The sequence below is a fragment of the Lonchura striata genome, chromosome 1 (assembly GCF_046129695.1).
Source record: "Lonchura striata isolate bLonStr1 chromosome 1, bLonStr1.mat, whole genome shotgun sequence".
Lineage (NCBI taxonomy): Eukaryota > Metazoa > Chordata > Aves > Passeriformes > Estrildidae > Lonchura > Lonchura striata.
Window position 1 is genome coordinate 64,491,637 of NC_134603.1, and position 26,291 is coordinate 64,517,927.

General features: G+C 40.3%; 2 protein-coding genes across 5 annotated transcripts; both read left to right on the forward strand.

Moving 5' to 3' along the window:
* The first annotated feature begins 781 nt into the window (after positions 1 to 781).
* CHMP5 (charged multivesicular body protein 5) lies at positions 782 to 10,191 on the forward strand. The gene is made up of 8 exons (XM_021528744.3): positions 782 to 959; positions 4,779 to 4,883; positions 5,618 to 5,664; positions 7,248 to 7,341; positions 7,425 to 7,496; positions 8,479 to 8,587; positions 8,967 to 9,079; positions 9,593 to 10,191. Exons 1-8 carry the CDS (start codon positions 891 to 893, stop codon positions 9,641 to 9,643), a joined length of 660 nt encoding a protein of 219 aa, XP_021384419.1. The 5' UTR covers positions 782 to 890; the 3' UTR covers positions 9,644 to 10,191.
* A 164-nt stretch (positions 10,192 to 10,355) lies between these two features.
* Positions 10,356 to 25,614, forward strand: BAG1 (BAG cochaperone 1). 4 transcript variants are annotated; one of them, XM_021528742.3, is made up of 7 exons: positions 10,356 to 10,472; positions 12,557 to 12,685; positions 12,824 to 12,906; positions 13,622 to 13,735; positions 14,251 to 14,358; positions 19,841 to 19,903; positions 22,253 to 23,030. In XM_021528742.3, the coding sequence occupies exons 1-7, from the start codon at positions 10,430 to 10,432 to the stop codon at positions 22,340 to 22,342; spliced, it is 630 nt and encodes a 209-aa protein (XP_021384417.2). In that variant the 5' UTR covers positions 10,356 to 10,429; the 3' UTR covers positions 22,343 to 23,030. The 4 variants fall into 4 exon arrangements, with proteins under 4 accessions (XP_021384417.2, XP_021384415.2, XP_021384416.2 ...); XM_021528741.3 differs by lacking the exon at positions 22,253 to 23,030 and adding an exon at positions 25,309 to 25,614 and having other exon boundaries at positions 10,365 to 10,472; XM_021528740.3 differs by lacking the exon at positions 22,253 to 23,030 and having other exon boundaries at positions 19,841 to 21,664.
* Positions 25,615 to 26,291: the final 677 nt, after the last annotated feature.

The window sequence follows — 26,291 nt, forward strand, 5'->3', positions numbered from 1 at the left end:
GTCTGTCCTTTTGTCCTGTCACTTCTTACCTGGGAGAAGAGCCCAACCCCCACCTGGCTACACCTTTCAGGCGCTTGTAGTGAGTGATAAAGGTCACTCCTGAGCCTCCTTTTTGCAGGCTAAACACCCCCAGCTCCCTCAGCAGCTCACGGGTCCTGTGCTCAGACCCTTCATCAGCTCTGTTGCCTTTCTGTGGGCTTGCTCCGGCACCTCCATGTCCTTCCTGAATTCAGCACCCCAGAACTGGACACAGCACTCGAGGTGCCGAGTACAGGGGGACAGTCTTACCCTGCTGGCCCCACTATTCCCGATTCACAGCGCGGTTTTGGTACACTTTATATGTTTTCCCGGCATTTTTGACCGATCAGCGCAACTGGCGTTACGAGGGTGATGCTAGCTGCCGGCAGGCGGTGCAGGCCCAGCAGCTGGCTGCAAGCTGGCTGCAGGGGGTGTGCTGGGGGAGCAAAGCGTGCCCTGAGCGGGGCCGCTGCCGGCGGGGCGGGCAGCCGGGACCCGCTTCCGGCTCCCCGCGGCCCCGCGCTTCCGGCTCCCCGCGGCCCCGCGCTTCCGGCTCCCCGCGGCCCCGCGCTTCCGGCTCCCCGCGGCCCCGCGCTTCCGGCTCCCCGCGGCCCCGCGCTTCCGGCTCCCCGCGGCCCCGCGCTTCCGGCTCCCCGCGGCCCCGCGCTTCCGGCTCCCCGCGGCCCCGCGCTTCCGGCTCCCCGCGGCCCCGCGCTTCCGGCTCCCCGCGGCCCCGCGCTTCCGGCTCCCCGCGGCCCCGCCTCCGCGGGGCGGGCCTGGCGCGGGGTTCCGGGCCGGCCGTGGGGTTCCGGGTCGGCCGGGAGCGGGGCCGCTGCTGCCGGGGCCGGGAGCGACTCCGAGACGCCGCCGCCATGAACCGCTTCTTCGGCAAGGCGAAGCCGAAGGAGCCCCCGCCCAGCCTCACCGACTGCATCGGGAAGGTGAGTGCCCGTCCCGGGCGGCCGCGCCCGCTGAGCGCTGCGCGGCCCGGCCGCCGCGGCGGGAGCGCCTCAGTGCCCCAGGGACCGCAGCGGCGCATAGGGGTGTGTGTGTGTTTATGTTTATGTGTGTGTGTGTTTATGTGTTTATGTTTATGTGTGTGTGGGGACACTGCCGTGCGTGTGTCCGTGTGTGGGTATATGTACATCGCAGAACCACGGGATGGCTTGGGTTGGAGGGGATCTTAAAGACCACCTAGCTCCAACCCCCCTGCCAGGGGCGGGACACCTTCCCTGGAGCAGGTTACTCAGAGCGCACCCGGCCGGTCCCCGAGCGCTGCCATGTGTCATACACGGTGTGTTTTGGTCAGCGTGTCTGGGTGTCCGCACACGGACACGGGGACGGATGTACCTTTGTATGTCCATTCGCCCACGCCTGCGTTTGTGTCCTGTGCCTGGAGCACATCTCATACATGGGGGCGCACAGTGAGCGTGGAAGGCATGGCTCGCCTTATATCCTCATGGATGTTCTCAGCATTTCCATCTGAGGACTTCTCCACTAGCCAACTCCTGCCGTGGCACGTTGTAGCAGGGCAGGAGCAAGAAGCTCAGTCTCCCTGTCCAGTGCAGAAGAGTGTTCTGTCTCTTGGGGGGTGAGTAAGGTTGCTGTAGGGTCGATGCCAAAGGTGTGTGCAGATGGACAGATAAGCTCAGACCAAGTAAGAAATGCTCAGAAAACACATGGCAAAGCACTTTACAACTGTTGTTGTGTTGGCCTGCCTGCAAAGAGGGTTAAGAAAACATGTTCAGATTAACTGTAATTTCATAGTCTTTTTTTGACTTTAAAGCTTGTTAAGAAAACTGTAGCACTGTTTTGCGGCTCCTTTTGTTGTAAGCTAATTTTAAGACATGAAGGAAGGAAATTGAGTTTCTTGAGTATATCTGTCAATAAACAAAGGTCAGTAGTAGTTGTGGTATAAATGTAGGTTAACTAAGCTTTGTCATTGGAACCTGACAACAAACAGCTTCCATGGAAAAATCACAGTTTTCCTCACAGAAGATTTATTTTGCTGCCCAGTGGAGAGACTCTTTAAATGAAACACCTAATATTTGTCAGTGCTACCTATCAGTCTCTTGTGTATGCCACTGGCTGTTATGGGGAGAGAGAAGTGCTCATAGTGTTTGTCCTGGTACTTTATCTTGCTGACAAAAATCTGTATTGCTTTAAATACTATTAAGCCCAAACATAACTCTAAATATACTTTGTTAGAACAGTGAATAAAGCATCTGATTGAAAATCAGGATTAATTTTCCCATTGTTGTCAGTAAACAACAGTAAATTTGGTGGATGACTTGAACTCCACAATCCATCTGAAATACTAAGTGCTTAAATTTGCTATTTTGGCAATATAAGTGGAAGAGCAGGAAGCCCTGTTTCCCTCACAACAACTGACTCCTTATTAGTCTGTTAGATTTTTCATGCTGCTTTTGCCAGTTCCAAGTTTATGTCCATTTTCTAATGTTGGGCTAAATCAAAAGAAAATTTGTATAGGTGAGCAGTCTGTCTTCTGCTAAGAGCTTGTTCAATCCTAGAGGAGTTTTGGGGTACATAAAAGTGTAGTTTAAACAGATGTTTTGATTGGCAACACCAGGAATTTAGGAGGTTTTTTTTTTTCCCCTCAAAAAATCCTGCTGAGCACAGTTTTGATCCTGTTCTAGATGTTTGTAATTGCACTGTCTGAAAGTTTAATGATGCAAAACAGCAGATTAACCGAAAAGAAGAATTCTATGTTTATTTTATGAATGTGATGACTTTGGCAACCAATGATGAGTTGCAGGGTGGTTAATAGTAACCACAGGGAGAAACACTTCGTTTTAGTAGTTTGAAGTTTATGAGTTAACTTTTCGTGGCAAGGTATGTGTAGTTATCTGTCTGATTTGTGGAAGACTTTTCACAACAGTGGAGTTTCTAGGATATGTCTTGCTGAAACTACAGACATGATTAGATTGTTTATTTTAAATTACACTTGAGTTATTATTGAAGATAGTTGTGTGAGGTATTAAAAAACTTCTATTATTTCTTTACAATGTTAAATTCAGCAGTTTGGAAGCTCAGCTGCTATTGCTTCTGGGGTGTTTTCTGTCTTAGACACATTTTGCTCTACCTTTTGTAAGAGCCAAATTGCTTTGCAAGATCTCTTAACCATGCTAGTTCAGCGGTAAGTAGTAATTAGGTCAGTTTGGAAATCTATTAGGTGAGCAGTGATTAATACAGCATTTGTTAAAAACATAGACAACTCTTAGGCAGTAATCATGCCTATGTTTTGGATGTTCTTTCCTGTGTAGACAAGTTTAGTTATCTAAAATTCATTGCATATAAAGGCAGGGGTTTTTATGCTTGCTGGCAGAGCCAGTGAGTGACTCAAAGCTGTCACAAGGCCTGTAGGAGGAAGGGTGCTCCAGGAAGTGAAGCATTAATAGTGTTTTTAAATTTTATTATTTGAAAAAACACTCTAAGTTTGTGGGTTTTTTTTCAGAGTAGTAAATAGGAAACATAGGAACAAAAGGCTAATAGTTGTGACCACAGTGTAAAACCTCAAATTCCCTTTCTTTTTTGTAAATTGGGGCCCTTCTGTAGCAATGAAATGTTCCTCAGTGTGCCTTATTTGTGAGTAAGAGACAAACTCTTCAAGTCCTAATGTGCAGTCTATTTTTTTGGATAAATTAGATCCATTCTCTCTTCTTCTATCCAGTCTCATTTTAAAAGCTGAGGTCCTCTGTCATGTGTGTGTGAAATTTTTACATAATCAATGTGGGGGGTTCTGTCTCTGTTTCCTGCTAATACTGATTGAAAGAACCATTATATAAATAAATAAATTTTTTCCCTGTGGAGGCTGATATGAAAGATGCAGTGAGCTGATAAAGATCTTGAAGAGTCCAAAAATCACATTTTTTTTTCTTTCTTGCTATTAGTAAGCTATTTGGATAATAGAAAGCTTAATACAAATTTTTCAATGCTGGCTGTGCCCAGGCACTTTAATGTCTTGTATGGAACGTTCATATCAGATGTTCCACTGAGGATGCCTGTAGCAAATGCATTTTTGCTGTCATAAAGCAGGGTTTTAAAAGGGTCACTGAAATCAAAATCAACATAGTTGTACATGCTTAGCCACACCATTAGCGAGACAGAATTGTAAATTTGCACTGATCTGTCTTATGCTATAATTGGAATGTCATTATAATCTAATCCCTAGGGAGGCTTCTTGGAATGAGACGTTAATAAGCTTTCTTTTGTTGTTTCCAGAGAAATGCTAGGGTAGTCAGTTCATTTTAAAAAGGCCTTTTATGAATTTGTGTATGCTAATTGAATCCATGCTTAGTTATGTAATTGTCATATTTAACCCTCTTACGGTGAGGGTTTAAAGTATATCCCAAATGAGAGCTCTGTGGAATGCCAGCAGGGTACACCTAGAAGTTCTCCATTCCACTTTAGTGCCTGGCACTGTGTATGACCAGAAGTTCTGGAATGGAGAACTGCCTTGAGTGGGTTTGCAAGGGAGCATCTTAAAATTATGAGAGCGTGTTACAATGGCAGAGCTTCCTGCACCCTCAGAGTGTTGTTTCTTGAGCTCCTTGTAGAAATTATTTCACTTGATTCTGGTTCTGGATTCTCACAAAATCTAAATTGTTTATAAAACCAGTGAGTGAAGAAACAATTCAGTTAGAAACACAACACAACAGAGGCTGTTCTTTTTTTTGTCCCATACCTGAATAAAACCTCAATGAATGTTGTTTTCTTTGTTTTCCCCCTCATTATTAAAGGTGGATAGCAGAGCTGAGTCAATTGACAAGAAAATTGCTAGGCTTGATGCAGAACTAGTGAAGTATAAGGATCAAATGAAGAAAATGAGAGAGGGACCTGCAAAGGTAAGAATCTTTTGTGGAATTTGAGCATGAGAGGATGTGACTCACATTTCTTGTCATGTGATTTAGCCAGTTCATCAGGTTCTTAAAACTGCATCTTGCCCTACACATGAGAGATAAGATCCTGCAGGATTATTTTTATTAGATGTACATCTTTGAACAGTGTTTTATTGGTTTTTATTTGTTTCAGAGTGTAATGTAATTCCTCTGTGAGAAGTAACTTATTTCCCTTCTTCCTCATTACCTGAATTAAGTCTGGCAGAGAGGCTGTTTTGTTTCTCATCCGAAATAAAAAGCTCCACACTATGCCTAAAGAGGTAGCAGGACAACCTGTTTTTCAAGGGGATAAACTTAAAATATAGAATGTATCTGAAAATAAACATATATGATATAAACAGTATTGTTCAAGTACCTGTTGCAGTATTATTTTATGCTGACCATTAAAATGTGGTAATGAAAGATAATTCTGATGGACTAAATTTGATGTTTTATTTTCCTTACTGAAAACATGTATCAATAGCTAGAAATGGAAAGTGTTTTCTGTGAGAAGCTTTGTGTACTCTTCTGTTTGGTTCATCATTAATGCAGGCCAAATGCTGAATGTAACTATTGTTGAACTCTTGGCACTACTAACTGAGGAATCTTGGAAAACTTAAATCTAATGCATTAGGTTTAAACAGCATCATCAACTGTAAAGTCAGATAATTTATCTAATGTAACACTATTGTTTCTTTCAGAATACAGTAAAGCAGAAAGCATTAAGAGTGTTAAAGCAGAAGCGAATGTAAGTTGTGACCTTTCTCAGTTTGTGGTTAATAAAAGGTTGTTTTCTTTAATGGGCGGTCGCACATTTTTATTTGTCTTTCTAGTACTCTCCTGAGCACTCTTTAAAGCAAAATGCTGAAGAACCCTTTCAGAAGTATCTCCTTACATATTTTGCACCAGCATATTTATGATTTATATGCCAGTATTTAAAGTTGGATTGGTACAAGATGACCTGCATCTGCTCATTATTACAAATATGTTTGGCTCCTAAACTTTCTGAGAGATTGCCTCATTTTATATTACTAATTGATTGCTGTAAATTTTGTATTTGATGACCTTGCTCTGGTATACTGGAAATTTACCTGTTCTCAAAGGTTTACCACCTTTGAGGACTTGAGTGGATGTGGTGCAGGGAATTATGTCTATGCAGAAACCACCAAATAGACAGGATAGATGATCCTGTGGTCTGGTCTTATCTAGTGTACTGTCTTGAAAGTATCCAGCAACAGATCCAATCAGAACATGGCAAATGTTCAGGAATGTTTCATTGGAATATCTCATAGTCCATGAACTGGAAATCTTAGAAGCTGTTTGAGCCAAAGCTCCCATCATCTTTCATTTCATGTCCCTCAGATGAATTTTACCTTTATGGACTCACTCAATTACTTAAGTGTGACTTGATACACTGTGATACATGGCAACAGTTAAGTATTAGTAAACTTTTACAATGCAAAATATCACATGGCAAGGAATGTGGTACTTGAGTTAGATATTGTGACAAGGACTGCTTGATTCTGGCTTTAGGGTTTTTTTTCCCCTGGTTTTTGACTATGCTGCCTGCTAATCTTCCCTGGTGGGATTACTGGGCCCCTCCTAATAGGCTACTGTCATATCCCTCAGTCATTTCTTTCTGATCTTGTGGAACAGTAATAGATGCAGTCATTAGTTGTCCAGAAGGTTTTGCATGTGGATCCTCCTTGTCTTTCAGACCTCCTGCTTTTCATGTTAGAGGGATTCATGGTTCATTTTTATGCTTTCATTCTTTTGCTTAACTTGACATGGTTTACATTCTTGATTTGATACAAGTTTAGCTTTAAGAAATATTATTTTTTAATTTTTAAAGTCTCTCTTTTCTCTGTGGTTAATCTTAAAGGTTTCTTTTTGGTACCCTATCCTCCTCTTCCCTGCCCTGAAAAACTCCAGTGTGGAGCCACTGTGGTTTGGATCATCTGCCAATTCTTCCATTCTCTTTACAGCATTAGTGAGCATGGCATGTATGTCTGCCTAATGGTGATTAAACTTTTGCTGTATCCTCACCTACTTTGTCAGTCTAGGCAAATATAGTGTTGCTGTCAGTTAAAACAAAGCTTAGTTCAGGAATAGCTTTGTTGGCTTCAAGTGCACAGAAATGCATAATGGCTGGATTTTTATGAAACTGTTTATTCTTCAGTTGTGTATAATTAGTGAAAAAAAAAAAGCAACAAATCTGTTCCTATCTTTAGACTACTGCTGCTGGTTTTTCAACTCTTAATAAATTAAGAATGTTTGTGGTAATAAAGAGTGTGGTGTTTTAAAGTCAATATTTGCCTTTTTTTTAAACAGGTATGAACAACAGAGGGATAATCTGTCGCAGCAGTCTTTTAATATGGAACAAGCTAATTACACTATTCAGGCACTGAAGGATACAAAGACAACGGTACCAGTTTGTTTATCTCGTGTTTGTTTAATTTGTTTAATCTTCGCTACATCAGAAACAAGCATGATGTTTGACTCTTCTAGGTGGATGCAATGAAACTAGGGGTGAAAGAAATGAAGAAAGCTTACAAGCAAGTCAAGATTGATCAAATTGAGGTGAGCTTTTATCGTTTAAATAAATAAAGAACAAAAATAATGTACTGAAATAACGGTGAATGGACTATAAACTTCAAGGCAAGATGACTATTTTTGTTCATGTGAGTTTGTCTGCTTTTTTTATGGGACCACCATCATAATTCCTTCCTGATTTTTCTGGTACTGCACAAACAGTGGCTTGCCTTATTATAGTGATTATTGTTTCCTTGCTGAGCTAATCTTTAATCTCTCCTCTTCTTTCCTTGCACTTCATCATAAATGTTAGGGATACTTCCTGCTGTGGCTTTTTTGTCCTTTTTTGTTTCCCTATACTAGTAACATGCAGATTAGTCCTTTACCCTCCCAGTTCAAGGTAGTGCCTGATGAAAAAGAATAAAACCTAAAACGAAAAAAAAAAAAAAACCCAAACAAAAAACCCAAAAAAATCAAACAACCTGCCCCAGACAACAGCAATAAACAACAACACAAACAAACAAAAAACCCAAACCCCTAACTAAAAATCAGCAAGGGCTGACCCTGTCTTCAGTAAATGCATAAAAAATATCCCATGAGATCTCTAAATATAATTTGAAGTATGCTGTACTTAAGCTCTTACCCAGTGCCAGTGCTGAATTCCTTTAAGTTCTCATTCCTATTCTGTCTTTTATAAATGGCCTGCATTGTAAACCTTTAGGCAAGTATTGTTTCCTTACCTGTATTCAAGTACAGTGCCAGTAAATATGCTAATGTATCTTCTAAATTCTGCTGTGGCACAACTCAGGTTAGTGCTTATTTTCCAGATGGTAAATTTGTCTAAATTTCATACCTTTTCTGCTTTTCAAGTACTCCTGTCCTGAATATGTGTGCATTGACTTGTATTAATAGTGCTTCAAAAAAAATGGTTTAATGAAAGAAAATTAAAATAACTGAGTGCTTTATATATTAGAATTACTAAACTGAATTTGAGTAAATAGGGATCAATTGAAAATTATTCTTGCTTCAGGACATACAAGATCAATTGGAAGATATGATGGAAGAAGCCAATGAAGTCCAGGAGGCGCTGAGTCGTAGCTATGGAACACCAGACATTGATGAAGATGATTTGGAAGCAGGTGAGGAAGGGGAAAGATGATTTTTTAATATTACTGAATATAAAAATCATCATACTGTTATACAGTGATTTTTTAATTTCCTTGGTCAAATGCTTTAAATGTGTTTTAAAAAGCTTTGATAGCTTTTTTAAAACATGAAAGCTGCATTTCCTTTAAGAGAAGTAACAAGAGCATAGACAAACATGAGATGCCAATGGAATGCTACAAGGTTAACAAGGTTAACCTCCAGTGTGTGTGTGTATTTCTGACTTATGACTGACACGAAGTGAGTCTGAATGTAAGCATTCAGTAAGAATCATGAGTTTCTCTAAGAGTCACTTTTCTCTTGCAAAAAAGGAACTTCTTGCATAATGTTTCAATCACCATAATTCAATTTCAGAACTAGATGCGTTAGGTGATGAGCTTTTAGCTGATGAAGACAATTCCTACTTAGATGAAGCCGCATCCGCTCCAGCAATCCCAGAGGTCACTCCTACAGACACAAAAAACAAAGTGAGTCAGTGAGTCCTTTGCTCTTTAACAGCAAAATACATTTTTGCTTGGTTTGAGTTAATCACATTTGTGTTGGTTGCTTGATATTTAGGTTCCTTAATACTTTGAACAAAAAAGTGTGCTTAATGTTATGTATGCTATTTATGTATTATATGTATGAATCCTACATATAGAGAATTTGAGAATACAGTGTACTGGGTGCTCTTAACTATGTTTAAAATCACTAGAATGACATTTTATCACTCCTATTGAACAGTGTCAGACTGCCAGTAGAATTTAAGTGTACCATTACAGCTCTAGTCTTAAAATCATAAGAAAAGCTTCTGTATGTTTGCTTTTGGGGCTTTAATAGAGTTTCATAATGAGGAAGAACTGATGCACTTGTTTTGATTCCAGCTGTCACACAGTGGCAATTGCAGATAGACACTTTATAGAAGTAGTAAGGAAGCTTCTGTGAAATGTTCTGGCTTTTGGGAGAGTTGTTAACCCGTTGCTTCTTTTTCTTTCTTACAGGATGGTGTATTGGTGGATGAATTTGGGTTGCCAAAGATCCCTGCAACATAAATGTTTCAAAAGCACAATGCGTACAATGGAACTATACTTTTCAAATTGTATTAAGAATCTTTTTTATTTTAAAATTCTGGAGAACTTGTCTTTCCAGTGTAACCTTAATATCACTACATCCTAGAATGCAATATGAGTGGCTGGTGGTGTTCTTTCTTTGGAGAAAGTTGTTTTACTACTGATTTCTGTTAATGGAAAATTCATCCCAGGTCCTTCAGTGGAAGCAGTCAGTCTGATAGGTTTTGATTTCTGTGTCTTATGGACAAAGTAATATGTAATACTAGTGGTGGTTGTCAATAGCTGAGGTTTATTTTGACTTTGTATTATGTTTCTCTTTCTTGAAACTAAGACTATACGTTGCTGCTTACTCTCTGTAAAATAGGTCCCTTATTACTACGCCTGTTTGATAAAAGAAATGAAAGCAATTTTTAAACTACTGCAGTCCTGAGACTTTTATGCGGTTGTACTTGTAACCTTCTTGAAAACTGCTCGGGTTATCTTTAACTTTATGTATTCCATGGAGCCATAAAATCACGTAGATTAGCAGATCCCTTTGTGTGGCGTTTTTGGCGATGAAGTCGGGCCGGAGAACGGGTCAGCGGGCGAGTTATCGGCGTCAGGCGCACAGGGTCCGCCGGAGGCGGAGCCTGGCTTGGGACGGGCAAGGGTAGGTCCCGTTCCCGCGGGAGCCGCTCGGGAACGCGGCATTCCCGGTTTGCAGCTGCGGAAGTGACGCGCTCCGGGCGCGCCCGGCAGCGCCGCCGACGGTTCCTGCGGCGGGGCGAGATGGCGGCGCCCGGAGCGCCGGTGACCGTCACCATCACTTACAGTAAGCGGCGGGGGCGCATCCCGGCCTTTCCCCACCCCTGTGCCCGCCGTGCCCGCCCGGCCCGGCGGCGGGGCGGCCTCGGCGGGCACGGCCCGGCCCGCGCAGCCCGGGCTCCGTCCGGCTGCGGCCGTGACGCTTCGCTGCCCGCCGGCCCGGCCTGCCAGCGGCTCCTCCGGCTGCGCCGCAGGCGCCGGCGTGCGCACGGGTCTAGTGGGACGGGGGACACGGCCGCCTTTGCCAGCGGGCGAGCGCAGAGATCGGCGGGGGCGGCGAGGAGCTCGGGGGACTGGGGCATCTCTGAAAAGGGAGAGTGGGGGAGCTGGGCCTGTTCTGCCTGCAGGAGAGATGACAGAGGGGACCTCATGGGTGTGAATGAATATATGAACGGGGGGTGCCAACAAGATGAAGTCAGGCTGTTCGCAGTGAGGTTATGCAGTCTCTGTCACTGGAGGTATTCAAGAGCTGTCTGGACACCATCCTGTGCCATGTGCTCTAGGATGACCCTGCTTGGGCAGGGAAGTTGGACCAGATGACCCACTGTGGTCCCTTCAAGCTGGTCCATTCTGTGATTCTGCTGTTTGGATAATCTCCATTGAGATTATATTGAGAAATATATTGCTGAAGTCAGCACTGCATGTTAACAGCAGGTTGCTACCCAGTAGGCTTTCTTCTGGTTTGTTGAAGAGGCTTGGATGTTTGCAGCTAGTGAGCTGCAAGACTGCAACAGAGAGTGCTTTCTTTGGTAGGACAGGTGGTGCTGACATGATGGATTGGGTCACTCAAAGGCCAGCTGAGTTGGGCTTTTTTTCCCCCTTGAAAAGAAAAATCAGAGGAGGGAGAAGAAGGTAGACGGGAAGATGTATCTATAAAAAAATATAAAACCTTACTGTAAGGGGGTGAGAATAGCTTGACCGCCACAGTTCTTAAAAATAAGATGGAAAACACGGTGGTTAAATTTTGGTGTGGATCTAAGTGAGACAGTAGGAGGAACAAAGAAGATAGTAAGGTATTAAATCACCAAGATGTTCTGCTGAATTTTGTTAGCAAAACTTAGTGATTTTTTATTGTATTAAAAAAAATTTGAATAATAAATTCTGCCTTTGGTTCTTTTGCCCTATGTTGGTAATGTTTTTTCCATCTCCAAAGCTTGTTTATTTCTGATTCTCATTTGTGTTTTCAAATTGTATTTCAATTTGTTTTGTTAAAATGTTTCCTTTATCACCTGGTAGTTTTATTTAAGAGTCTTTTAGGAATTTTGTGGACTGATTTGTTTAAATCATCATGATTCATGTGCTCCCTAGTGTGTTCAGGGAGTTCCATTTAATCTGAGGGGTCATTGACTGCTGTGGGTGCTTTCAGATTGACAGACTTTATGTGTGTGGGAGCAGAGGTTTGTAGAAAGGGTCTGTTGCAAAGCAGAGATTAATAGGATACTCCTTTTTTTCCCCTAAGAACTACCTCCTGTTTGCATGCAAGTAATCTTAGGGAGTCTGAATAGGAAGTGGAAGGTGACAGATAAGCTGGGACTTCTCCAAGTGGTTATGTCTGCTTATCAGTACTATATGGGGGAGAAACAGTTTTTGTACTCTTAGAATACTCTCTGGTTGTTGGTGGAGATGAAACAGGGTAGACAATGTTTGTTTCTCGTGTTTGAGAAGGAGGGAGCAAAGGAAGTGATAATTGTCTCAGATACCAAAGTCTCATGTCATTAGAAGTTCCTACAAGTAGGAAATGGAATACATCAGGAAGGTGTGGGCTTTCATGTGTTAGCTTGTGGGATGTCTGGACACCATATGTACTCTTAAAAAGAGATAGGGAATAATATTTAGCAGGAGCTAAATTACACCAGTAAAATACACCCAGTGAAGCTCTTCTGGTTATTCCAATGTAAGCCAAAATTTTGAGGTCAATCACTTCAAGAGGAAGGAAATGCAGTAGAATAATTCAATTGAAAATTGTGATTCCACGTGAGAACCTGTCATTTGAGAACTTTCTGCATTAATGGTAATAAGTATTAGAGATTAATTCTCTCTAATATTTTCTAGGTTATAATAGGTATTACTGTTAATGTGTGTTTCTACTAGGCAATGAAAAGCACAGTATTCAAGTTGCTTCTCAGCAAGAAGATGGTGAACCTACACTACAAGACATGGCTGTACTTATTGAACAAGTCACTGGAGTTCCAGTTCCTTTTCAGAAACTGATATACAAAGGTAACTTATAAATCTGCCATGTTTCTTATAGAGGATGGGTTTTCATTGGGTGTCCATGTTTTCAATGTCTTCAAAAAGATATTCTTATGCCACTAACTATACTTAAACTGTTTCTTTCCTCTCTTGTTGTTCGTTTAGGGAAGTCTCTGAAAGAACTGGAACAACCATTATCAGCACTTGGTGTTAAAAATGGTTGCAAAGTCATGTTGATTGGGAAAAGGGTAAGCATTGCTTTGGGATCTTTTTTCCCCCTTAAACTATCATCATTTTTGTTACTAAGTCAACTGTTGAACACAGAAACAAGCTGGAGCATTAACCTAATTTCGTATACACCTATCCACAAAGTTGAGTTCAGTCTCATGTTACACTGCAAATAACTGAAGTTTATACTTTTCTGAAATTATTATTGACTAGCTTCTGCATTACATTATTGACAGGACTCTGCCTAATCTGTGGTCAGTGCTCATGAACTTTCTGTGCACTGATGACCTTATCTGCTCGTCTTATTTTTTAGTAAGTTTAAAAAAAACTTTCCCAACTGTAGCTACCGAGCCTTGATCATCTGGGTTATTTTTGGTGAAATGATTTGTGGCTGGCTTTGCACCTTGAAGATGAGATAATAATCTTATTATATAAATATTGCCTATACTTTAGAAATGGTAAGTTGATAAAAAGAAAAAAAAATCACTTTCCCTTTTTCCTTAAAATTAATCTCATTAAATGTGTTTATATACATTGGTGATTTAAGTATATTTGTAATTAAGCTTTGGAAGAAGCTTATTTGGTAGTTATTGAAATATGTAAAGAATAGCCACAGTGTAGTGTGTATTCTAAACCCCCAGAAGCCTTTATGTCTGTATCAGCACTGCTGCTTTTTAGCTGCATTGTATCTTTATTTGTTCCTTAGTTGTGAATGTTGTACTTTTGAATACACAGAATAGTCCAGAAGAAGAGGCTGAATTAAAGAAGTTAAAAGATTTGGAGAAGTCAGTGGAGCAAATAGCTAATAAGTTAGAGGAAGTTAATAAAGAGTTCACAAGTATCCAGAAGGTATGCCAGTTTTGTATCACTTTATATCTTTGCAAAGCAGTTTTTTAGGTATTTCTATGTAAAAAATAAAACCCAAACAAAACAGTTTGGAGGTTTTGAGTAGTCAGTAAGAAATAGGCTGCCCCTCCTAAGTGTCCAAGAGTTAGTAATAACTCTTAGTGAATTCCAAATGCCATTTATGAGTTTGCAAAATAGAGACATGGCACTGTTTGGATAAAGGTAAATATTGTTTCCTGTGGGATAACTTACATTCTTTATATCTGGAAAAAAATCTAGTTCTCTCAAAGTCAAAAGAAGGTCTATTACATGTTCATCATTTTAGTAAACCTAGCAGATCTTATATGTACCATGTCAAGAATTGATGAAATACAGAAGAATACAGATTAAGATTTGAGTCCCTATCATGCTTGAAAACAAAGAAATAGTAAAAGATGTTTTCTGCTGTTGTAGATTGACAGATTTTCTAAGGTGAGTATTGTGTAGGGTATAGGATAATTTTGTTTTTTCTTCTTCAGGGATTTTTAGCAAAGGATCTCCAAGCAGAAGCACTAAAACAGCTGGATAAGAGGATTAAAGGAACTGCAGAGCAGTTCATGAAGACCCTTGAACAGATTGATGCCATTGTAAGTAACTAACCACAGAAGAGGATCAAATCCCAACAGAAACTTGATATTTTAATGCACTAAGACATTTATTTTTGGCTATCCAAGTGCTTCACATTCATTAGTGGATCATAACATTGCATTACATTTAGAGAGTATAATATATATCTTCCTGTATCATGTAGTAGCTCAGAGCTAGATGAGAATAAGGGTCTTGTGCAGAGATAAATAGAACATTGCTCCAGCCATGGTATTTCCTTACGCTGTTTCTCTGTCTGCTGGGCGTTCTCTGTAAGCCTCATTATATAATTATGTTGCATATCAAGATCATAATAGCCTGCTCTGAGGGAAAAATGCTGCTTTTCTGTGGTAGTGGTGTCTTTGGGTCTCCTCCTTGGTACAGTGACCTTCTGTTGGATTTTTTTCAGAAATATGCCATGCAAATACCTATAACTGGTGAAACAAATATAGTTTAATTTGATGGACTCTTTGTAAAAGTTCAGCAGTGGACTAAATCAGAGTAATAATTTGAACTGGCCATCATCAAATGCTATGTAAAATGGATGTGTTCCTGGGAATGGTGGAGAGCTTAGTAACTAATTTCTTGCTTTTGTATTGTGAGCCTATGATGATAACCTAGTCTTTGCTGTTTTTTATACTCTATACTTTTTTTTTTTTAAATTGCTGTATTCTATGTATTTTGAAGTCTTCAAATTTCTGTTTTCTTTTGTTGCTCACATACAGGATAATATTGTGCTGACAGTTTTTGAATGATGTTACACATAAAGACTTCATATAACTGATGTCCTGCTTGAAGTGGCAGATGTACTATGTGTTGTCATGAAAATATCAGTAAGGTGACAACAGCTGTCTCAATTGGATGGGGTTAAAGCTTATTTCTGACCCCTTCAAGTTTTGATACCAAATCCTATTTGGAAAAAGACTCAGTACTTTTATTCTGGTGTGCAGTTCTGGAACCCAGCAGGCAGCTTTGTAAAAATGTTTCACTGCTTTCTGAATAATCCAAACTCAATTTCCCAAGTTTACTTTTAATTCTGTTACTTTTTGTGTGGTTTAGACAGAAACCATGCTGTGCTGTATCTCCTTATCCAAAATACTCTAAATAGTACTGGACAAGGGATTTTATGTCTAGTACAATGTTGTAGAAGACTTATAATCAGTGACTTGGTGTTTAGATTTGGGAAGTAATGGAGTCCCTGTACTTTGTTTCTTGAGAAAGTAGAGTAGCCAGAGCTAAGACTAATTGCAGTTAATGTCTTCCAAAATCTGTAGTAATTGAATAAGAGCCTATGCCATTGAAAAGTTGTTAGGTTTTTTTTTTTTTTGTTTGTTTTTTTTTTTTTTTAATAAGTGAGGGTTTGGATTGCCAGTGATTTCAGTTGCATTGCACATATTTTTTTCTTTTAATATACAAAGCTGGTTGTGAGATTTGTCATGAACACTGGACAAATGTGCAATCTTGTAGATGAAATACATGTAGCTGGGTGGAATCTTTACATAAAATGAGGGAGTTCAGAGTGCTGGTATCACACCAGGTCAGATGAACAGGCCACCAGCTTACTGAGGCAGCACTCAGCTGTACTGTGGTTATGCACTGTGTGGAGGCATCAGTACAGACTGGTAGTCAGGGATGTGTGTGAGCAATAAGTGAGTTCCACTGGAGTAAAAAATAGCAAACAGAAATGCAAGGCAGTAAAGTATTTTATTTTATTGTAGAAATGGTTTATATAAGTAATTCGTGTTCTTTTCAGCAGCCAAGTAAAAAGCTAGTTATGACACATCTGTTAAGTGCTATTGGACATGTAGAGGTGCTGTTGATTGAGTCAACAGCATGTTAAAAAATTCAGCGGGGAAAAATGTGACTGAGAAGAATGGATGATGGATTGTAGAAAGCAAACATATCAGCAAGCTGACACAATAATATCCCAGCTTTTTTCTTTGCCAGAATTGTCACAACTCATTAAGGTATCTCAGCTGCTGTGTTATTTGGATCACTCAAAACTGATGGAAAATGAGATTTGGTTGGTTACAGAGAGAAGGTTGAGGAAGCCTGCATATTGTTTTCTTTCTATTTTAGGAGTATCACTTCTTACTAGTAGCAGACAAGCTCATTAATTAGAGGAGCAGAGTTTGGGAACTAAATACTTTTAATAGACACCATGCATTCAACAATTGTAAATTTAAAAGATGGGATTTGGAAGGTTGAGAAGTTTATAGTCATACAGTAGTGGGGTGTGAGAGAAAAATACAGTGTTGTTACTGCCAGAGGTGTGAAAGGGATGCTTTTGGGTAGAGCATCTGTAACTTAAGCATTGTAACGTAAATGTGTTTAAACAGCTACTGCTTTCACTGCATCTTAAAAAATTTAGATTTGTCTGACACAGTCAGACATTGCCATAAGCCACGGATCTTAGAAGTTTTCTTCAGAAGGATGCAGTTGAGTCTTGTTCAATACTTGAAGATTGGTGTTTGTGTATTCACAGATGTGCTATTTATTTCATCACTTAAAACAATTGATCTAGGAACAGAAGTCAAAACACACTATTTATTACAAATCTCAGTGAGAAAAATACAGGAAATGCTTTACTTGGTCATCTGGATCAGTTTTTTAAATACCTGAAAGGCTTTTTAAAAAAAAATTTTTTCTGAGATCAGTAGGAAGATTTGAATCCACAGTCATGACAGCAACGCACCAGTGAACCATCTCTGATTTAATGAATGTTTTCACCAATATTGCAGTGTGAGCACTCACTTTGTGCTCAAGATGGTCTCCTGTTAAATGGCAGATTTTTTACTCTAGAAAGACAATATTGCAGAGAACACATTGTTCTAAGAATTGAAAAAAGCTTTCTCTTACGAGCTACCAGTCACTTGATTTTGTTAACATAAATTCACAAGAAATCTGTCAAATTGCCTCTATCAGTATTGAGGACATTGATAGTGCTACTGACTCATAGTTATGCTCTGGTGGCCCATTCTCCTTTCCTGAAGATTTTTTAAAATTACAGTTCCTCTGTAGAACTTAAATTAACAAGCTGTTCTGATGAAATTTAACTCTTTCATTGTCTCTACTGTACTTGTCATTGAATAAATCCATACAAAATTAACATTTCAAGGATTAAAAGAAAGAAGTATTCTGAAAAAAATGCATCACTATTCCTGTAGTAAACATTTCCTAGATGTCTGGGAAGTTTTTTCACTTACAATAAGATGAGATCCTATTACTAAACTTTTTGATTTTTTTTTGAATCAATAAAAACGTGATAAGCATTTCTTACTGTAATTCGTTAATCTCTTAGCATGAGCTGTAAGCATGAAATCAGATCTTCAGAGAAAGGTATTTCTAAAGCTCAAGGAGCATTGTCACGTGAAAGGGGAGGTTTTTCCCAGCCCTTTCTGTTTGATTTGTGTGTCAGTGCCCCAGGTTAACTGAGACCCTTGTGCCCCACCAGTCTGTCAGTGTCCTGTTACCCTTCCCTGAGCAGCCCACTTGATGTGAGGGGGGTTCAGCTGACTTGCTTGGGGTCCCTTCCTGGACCTCCACACCTTTAATTGGTCTGCTGGTGCCCCAGGCAAGATTCAGGGACAAATTCAGGACACAACAGCATAAGAAGGACCCCCTCCTGGGTATCCACAGTCAAATACATTACCTGCTGCCAGTGACTGTAAGTGCCCTTGAAGTACTCACTTTACCAGTTTTTGGAATAGCCATCCTTTATTAATACAATAGAAAACACTGACAGGATTGCTGGTGGTAGTATCTGGCTGCAAAAACTTAAAGCCATATACTAACCAGCTCTAATTCCCAACAATGGAGTCTTCCCTATTTTTATATCACTTTTAACTTACTCTTATACTATTTTTACGTTTAGGTGGAGCTAGAGTGACTCTACTCATGCATTATGTTCAGTGGGGGGTGGCTCTACCTTGGAGGTGGGTAATGTCAGTATTACATCTGAGGTGACCTTTGAGGCTGGAGCTATACGTTAATATTGTATTCAGGGTAAACTTTGGAATGGAGGTGGACATCTGTGCTTTTGCCACAGTTCCTGGTTCAACAGCAGGAAATAATTTTCCTTCCTTGGCTGACAGCTTTTACATGGCTTATCAGCTACAAGACCCTGGCCATGGTGTCTCCTCTCTTTAGGTCCCCTTAGTGTTTATTTGTGGGAAGTTGGGATTGCTGACCACATTCCTTCAAGGGAGCAGCAACCACATTTTCTCCCTATAATTCTCCATATTGTTGTATCTGGGTTGGTAACTTTCCACCTTTCTCCATCCTCCATGTCATCCCCCCTTAGTCTGTATGCTCACTACAGTTTTTTGTAACTTTCCTACCAAGTATCAGTAACGGAAACTAGGTTGTAGCTTTCTACTCCAACCATCATGCTGTAAGGGCTCAAGAGGGAAACATGAGTGAAATACCTCTGAGGAGATAAGGAGTGTTCCTGCAGGGAGGTGACACGGCCCACAGCTCAGCTGAAGTGCCTCACACCAGTGCCCACAGCATGGGCAAGAAACAGGAAGAGTAGAATCCATTTGTCTGAACAGTAAAAGAAAAGAACGCCTTTTTTTTTTTTTTTTTTTTTTTGGTTGTATTTTGATTTTTACAAAAGTTTATGTATCTAAACCTCCCAGCTGTGCTCACATTTTGGCTGAAATGAAACAGATTAGGTTAGGTAAACCTGTGTTCTTGGGCTGGAGTTAGGGTGGAAAATAAAAGGTAAACTATTGAGAAACTCCCAAGATTTTTATGCATTTCCACTAGTGAGAACACAGTGTTCTTAAGAATGTTCACATAAACTATATAAAGTGATAATCATCTGTAGAGGTGTTTTATCTGTTAAGAAAAAAATCATAAACCTGAGCACCATTCCTCAGCAGCACCCCAATTTCACATAGCTCAAAAAGGACAACGCATGTAACGCTTGCCAGGATGACCTACACGAATGTAATGGGTGGTAGGAGTACAGAAAATGATACAATTTGAATTAAATTGAAGGCTGACATTGTGTAACACTTCATATCTGTTGCCTTCCATGAGTACATTGAGAGATGATCAGATGTACCGCTTAGACTGGCAATGGCTGCATTACTAATGATACATTCCAGTGATGGCAAGTGATTGAATGTATTTGTAAGAAATTTGTTCATGTTATAATCTCTGAAAAAGCTCTGAAGAACAGTTAACATATACCACACAGCAGAAAAAGCAGTGTGTGTAGTTTGTTGCTGTATATTCCCTAACGACACATGGTAGATTTGCTAGCTCTGATCTTTGCAGTCAGCCAGCTGCATCCCTAGCTTTTTAATAACTTTTTCTTATATATTCTTTCCTGTGTAGTCATCCTTACTGAGCAGGCATGGTATTTTCAGGATGCCTGTTGAGAGGATTCTTTGATAATTCCAGTTTTTTGCAGTAAGTCTGATACGTTCATTTCAGCATTAACCTGCATCAACTTGTTTGCTTATTTTACTGCAGAATCTGCCAGAGAATTTCAGTGACTGCAAACTGAAAAAGAAAGGGTTAGTGAAGAGGGTCCAGGTGAGTTTTCTTGGTTTGTATTTGGTGTGTTTTCTTCCCTTTTTATTTTTTTTCTTCCATAAATGCTGGGCACTTGTATACCAAGAGTTTGTGAAAATGAGCTATTTAGATGGTTTTCAGTGTTTCTTCATCGGTGTCTTGTATGACCTCCCTTTGAGAGATATTTAATAGCTTTATAGAATAGCACACAAAATACAGTTTTTCATAGGTCATGCTGTTTTCAGATAATGCTTGTCATTTACATTAATAGTTTGTCTTACGGCTGCCTGATGATGTGAAGTAATCCTGATAACTTGTAAAAACAACAGGATTGATCATTCCTCTTTTTTTGAATCTTGACGGATTGGAGTAATGACTGAGGTCTGGGCACAAGGATGCAGTTAACTCTAACTCCTGCTGACCTACTCCTGACCTTGCCAGAGGTGTTCTTTGGAAAATGTAGCTTATACTGCAATGCACCAACTTTCTTTGGAGAGTAGGTCTTTAAAATCTATACAGCAGAGTATCTATCCTGGGGATGGGGGGTTTAATTGCTTTGCTATGGTATGATGTTTGTGAATTCCTAGGCATTGTCTTCTTAGGACTTTGAACTGAAGGTTTGTTAATAAATACTGGAATTCAGCTCCCTCCATTCAAACTTATATAAATGAATGGTAATGCTACTTTTATTACTGTTTTTATTTATATTGTGCTAACTTTAGTGCCAGATTAGGCTCCAAAAATTGTTCTTGGAAGTACCTTGCATTCATATATAGAGTTGAATGATTTTTTTATTTTACTGTAACCTTACTAAATACCTTTCATTGATGTTTCATAAGTTTTTTATTATAGCCATCTATTGTAGAGGAAGGCCCACCAAGAAGTACTTCATAAGAGAAATGGTTTTAGTTACAGCTTTAGGGACAAAGCACTTTGTACTCAGTTATTGAGATAAGTTCAGGTAATGGAAAGGAAGGTGGTTGCTGGTGTGGCTGTGTTATGTGGGGGTTCTGAACACAGTCTTGATTCCCTGTGCCCCTAACCAAGGCAGCAGAACTTGTAATAGAGTGGTGGCTATCAAACTGTGTGGGAGCTACTGGATCTCCACTCTTGGGTAAAATTATAGCAGAAGTAAGTGGGACTTTGTTTAATAACTGCTGTTTAAGCATATGGATTCTGTTGAGCAGAGATCAGAATTATTTATGTGCTTTTATAGGCACAGCATAATGCAGCTGTGGGTTATGAACCCTTTGAGGACTCCAGAAGAATTCTAAGGGGTTTCAGACCAGAGCTGTCAACAACAGTTTGTTTTACCAGAGCAAGAACAAGAAAACAGTGGCAAGTTATGCTTATTATTCTTAAGTATCCATAAAAAGCAAGGGGAAGCTATTAACTGCCTTCTACTGCTGGCAGTCACACATCATCTAGGTTGGGAAGATAAATATGAAAGAGTAGTAGCCAGCAACTGCACCTTCACTTTTTCATCACTCAAGTTCTTACAGATGTGAATTGATGACAGCTCAAGGGATTGGTTGGAAATAGATGATTCAAAGCGGTGTGATGGTTGAGGAAGATTCACATGGCACAATAGTTTGTTGCTCTAGAAGGAAAGTGCTTTCTTTCTGTAATCTTAATGTAAGTAACATGAAATGTCTGGTTTGACTGAATCTTTCTCAGGAAGTGCAGTTTACTTGCATACCTTGGGGCTGGCCTAAAACAATTTATTGGCCTAAAGTGCTGGTGTGTTGTGTTGTGTACAGGCTGAGCAAAGTGACCAGGGGCTGCTGTCTGCCAGTTGCTCTCTGTGTGTTACTCTACTTGTGAGAATTTGTGGGCAGGTTCTAAGAAAGCATAAGGTGCTGTGGACTGCCCTTTTTGGAATGGAGCCTTCTGTCTTTTGAGTAACACCAGCTACTGATGAAGAGGAAGGTTCAGTGGTGCCTTGTAGTCTTAAGAAGTAGAAAAGGTCTTGGTTTAATGAAAGCTTGTTTTAAATTTGACTGAGCAGGTTTGTCCCTCCCAGCCTTGGCCTCTGAATTTTGTGTTTTAGAAAAGAGCTTAGAAGTCATGTTCCAAACTGAAAAAAGCACTAACTTGTCTGAACCTTTGTGTTTCCTATTGTTGCTTATGAACACTGGATCAACTGAAAATATGTCAGCATCAGGACATGTTATTGTCCTTATTAGCCTTATCCATGTTGGATTCTAAGGCAAATGCAGGTGTGCATAAGCTATTACCAAAACAACTGGAAAGTGGTTGTTGAGCTGACATCTTCAAATTCACAATAGAAACTGCACTTTCAGTTCTTCAGGAACACTTCTTGGTGCCAAACTGTGTATCCAATAACATTTGTTTGTTTTTTATTCTCAGGTTTTTCTTGCCCAGTGTGATACCATTGAAGGGAACATTGGTCAAGAAATGGACAAGCTACAGTCAAAGAATTTGGCACTGGCAGAATGAGGCATCGCCTTACATAATTAGGAAACATAATTGCTCTGTGAGCAAGAAGAAAAGTTTGCTCTTTGTTTTGGAGCACATATCCAGCTTCCTGTTTTTTTTGTTTTTGTTTTTTTTTTTCCTCAAAGCCCAGTCTGTTAGACTGGCACCAGTCAATCATTTCTTGCTGGTTGTCTTGTTTGCCGCTTGGTTAGAACTATTATTTTGAAAAGAAATCCTTCCTGAAGAATGGCTGAGCTAATCTTTGTGATTAATTGTGTATCTTATGGACAATAAGATAGTTTAGTTAACTAAGTTACGAAGTTTTCAGTGGTGGGCAATTTTGTCTGATATATCTTTGAATTTATTTACAGCTCAAATCAAAGAAGGTCTGTAATCGTACAAGTGCCATAAGTTGCAATTGTAGGACTTCAGCTAGATTGAAAAAGGCAAATTGAGACAACATCTGGGAAAGCTGAACATTCTAGTAGACAGTTCAGAGCAATAAAAAACCCCTACACATTTGTATCTACTTAATGTTTGTACGCATTTATAAATATAAGAAAGCTTGATTATAAGGGAGTCGTACCTATTTTAGCCTTAAATTGTCATAATAAATGGAATGTACTGTAACATGTATGGTACTTAATTTTGAGTGGTGCTTTAAGTTGTTACTGAGCTCCTTGATACAGACATATGTTTTTTACACAGATTTCTGATGTACTGTGGTTTTTATAGATTATTTGTATTTTTATTATTTGTGTTCTGTCTTGAGTTATGTTGAGAAATGAAATGAGATTACTCATGCTGCTCAAATACCAAGGGTGCAGTTCAAGCAAGGTATAACCGAGGAGCTATTTTGAAAGGGTTTTTTATACTTCTTTGTGAACTTACTGAATTCACGATTTAATGGGAAAATGCAGTGATTATTCCAGTATGTTAAGGCAATCAGTGAATTTTTATAACACGTTGCAAAGAGACACAGGTTTATTTTAGCAGTGCCATCTGTATTAGGGTTATGGCTGAGTCTTGCAGTCACATATGTACCGTGCTTAACCTTCTCTGTTAGGTGAGAAGTCAGCTTTTGCAGGAGACAGAAAATTTGAGTGGGTGCAGCCAACTTTGCAGTGGTTGCTCAGAGGTTCTGAGCAGACTGTGGAGCATGTTAGCCTGTAGGTAACATAAATGTACAGCAGCTGCTTTTTCACTGATGCTCCTCATTGGGAGGTCAGCCAGATACGCAGGGATTAATAAGGAGCCTCTTTCTGTGCAGGAAATAAACTCTTCATCCCAAATGAGTCAGACTGAGAATGTTTAGAAATGGCCCTTAGGTAGTGAGGCATTATCCGTTTGTTTTAAGGTTAGCTGTCCTTTCAGGATAAAAATAGGAAATGTATGTAAAAAGATCTTAACTTCTGATAAGTTATAAAGCTTAAATAGTACCTAAGCATTATTATTACAGTATTGTCTTTGATGTTCGTAATTTGAGGAACATTTTTTTTTTTAGTGAAAAATGCCATTGAACAAATGAAGTGATAGCTGTGCATTTCAAAGGGTCACTTGTATTCTAAAAATGCTGGTTGACCATACAAAGATTTAAGTTGCCATGTTTTTTGCTGTTAACCAGTTACTCCAAGCTTATATTTTTTCCTTATGAAATTCTCTTATCAGCATCTGTGGAGGATTTCATAGGCTAAACTCCTAGGAACCTTATCCATCATGTTAGGATTTGGTATGGTAGGACTGTGGAAGTTTTTTCCTAGGCTGACTAGTCTGTCATGCTGCATTTCCCTAGCACTTTAAGGTTAAGAGGAGAAAGCATTGGTTGTAGTCATTTTTGTGAAGCCCTGCCTATCCTGTGGCTGCTTCTGGACCAGTTCAGCTGACTCTTAAACCACCAGCAACACTTGCCTAATTCAGGGAATGCAAAATCAACCACTTCCCTATGATGGAAAGGATCCTCACCCTCCCAAATGTGGGTTCTCTAATGTGTTGAGCTTTCAAAGGTGCATGTACAATAAGCAAGAATCCTGTTGTGCCCATGGAGAGAAGTGAGTGCTGTGGTCATGGCTAGGACTGTGTCCATTTCTGCTGTTCCTGCGTAGTTTTCTCTCTTGGGTGAGAACATTTACAGGCAGACATCGTCTTCCCTGCAGCCTTTCCCAGAAATTACCGCTTCCTTAGATGTGCTTGTGTGAGTACATCCTCAGCCTGTCTCAGAGCAAGGTAGATAAACTTCAGGATGTTCCATAGCAGGTCTGTTGATGGTCTGGTGCTTTGAGGCAAGGAGAGTGATGGTGAACCTCTCCCACCAGCACATCTGTATTCAACAGAGGGTGGATGTCCTGAGCCAAATTTACCTTGCAGTGCTAAGTGGTTTGGTCTCTAGGACAAAATTATGTATATGAAGACCAACTTCTGCAGTATAAATTGTTTTGTCTTCCATATATAAAAATGAGCTGATTTGCTTTGGAAAACAGATGGTTGTATTTAAAGTTATCCAGGACATTCTAGAGTGAATTGACTTTTATACTTAGTTTTGGATAGGGGAGTTACAAACATTTTTTGTCAGAATAGCCTTAAATTCAGTGAAAGCCAGCGTCTGTGCTTTTCAAAAGTGCAGCAGACTGCAATTGTGGAAGGGAGGAATGGGGAAGGAAGATGTGATTTTAAATATTCTTCAGAGTTTGTAAACATAAATAAGCTTAAGCTATAGTCTCAGTGATTCTGTAGTTCAGGTGTACTGTGATACCTGTTTCGCTACAGAATTGTTTCCTCAGCCCAACAATCTGCCACGATCATGTCAAAACAGAAGTTACTCCCTTTTGCGTCAGTTGCACTTATCCCATTGTCTTCCTCCATTTGCTGTGTTGCTCTGGCTGTGTTTACAGACCTTGGATTTGCCATCCTGGCAAAATGTACCACAGGATTTGTCTTTTTTGAAAATGGAAATTGAATTGCACATGCCCTTGGCCCATTTTCTTTCCCAGATCCCATGGGCTGGTGTGAGAAGAACCAAACCCGACTCAGGGAAATGTGGAGTCTGGAGCCATGGGATGGGTTGCTCTCTGAAACAGCACAAGATTATACTGGCATCCTCCATGACCAAGTCCTCTGGAAGATAATGTCGCTGTAAGCCTGGAGCAACACTTTTTTACTTCTAATGGACACTCATGGTTTGGAGTGGAGCACTTGACACCATGGAAGTTGGCACTAGATGTTTTTTTCTTTTTTTTTTTGGTTAACTCATGTTATTGTACTGTGATAAATGAAAATATAAAAGTAAAACATGGAAAGTTCTCTGCTGTCCTTGGTCATGTTGTAGTCACTAGATTCTGTATTTGGGCTGTATTTTAGCAGAGAAGGCACACACTGCTCTGGCTGGTGCTGCCGTGTGCGCAGTGCAGGACAGCGAGTGGGGCCTCCCGGACGGCGCTGTGATTCGGGACCTCCAGTGTTCCCAGCATTGGCAACCACATGGAACTTTAAAAAATCTCGTTTTTTTTCTTTCCCCCAAAACAAAAGAGCATGAAGTACTTCGCACGGTTTTGTTGCACACCGTGCGCTGGAGCAGGTTGTGCAGGGAGGGTGTGGAGTCTTCCTCAGTGAAGACATTAAAGAACCATCTGGACACAGTCCTGTGCCAGGCAGGTCGGACCAGATGACCCACTGTGATGCCTTCCAACCTGACCCACCCTGTGATTCCGTGTTTTCTGGATCTGGACCTACGGGACGTAATGATTATTATAATTTTTTACTTATTTGGGTGGTTTGGCATGAGGGGTGGAGAACGTTTCACGCAGTTTATTCAGAGCCGTGTCCCACAGCTGGACTGCTGTGTCCGTCGAGCTCTGTTGGTGCTCCAGAGGCTTAGCTGAGGAGCATCCCGAGGAAGGCGACGAAGAAGACGGATCCACTATTCTCCTTCCTCCTCCTCCTCCTCCTCCCCGCCCGCTCCCTTCCCGGCGCTCCC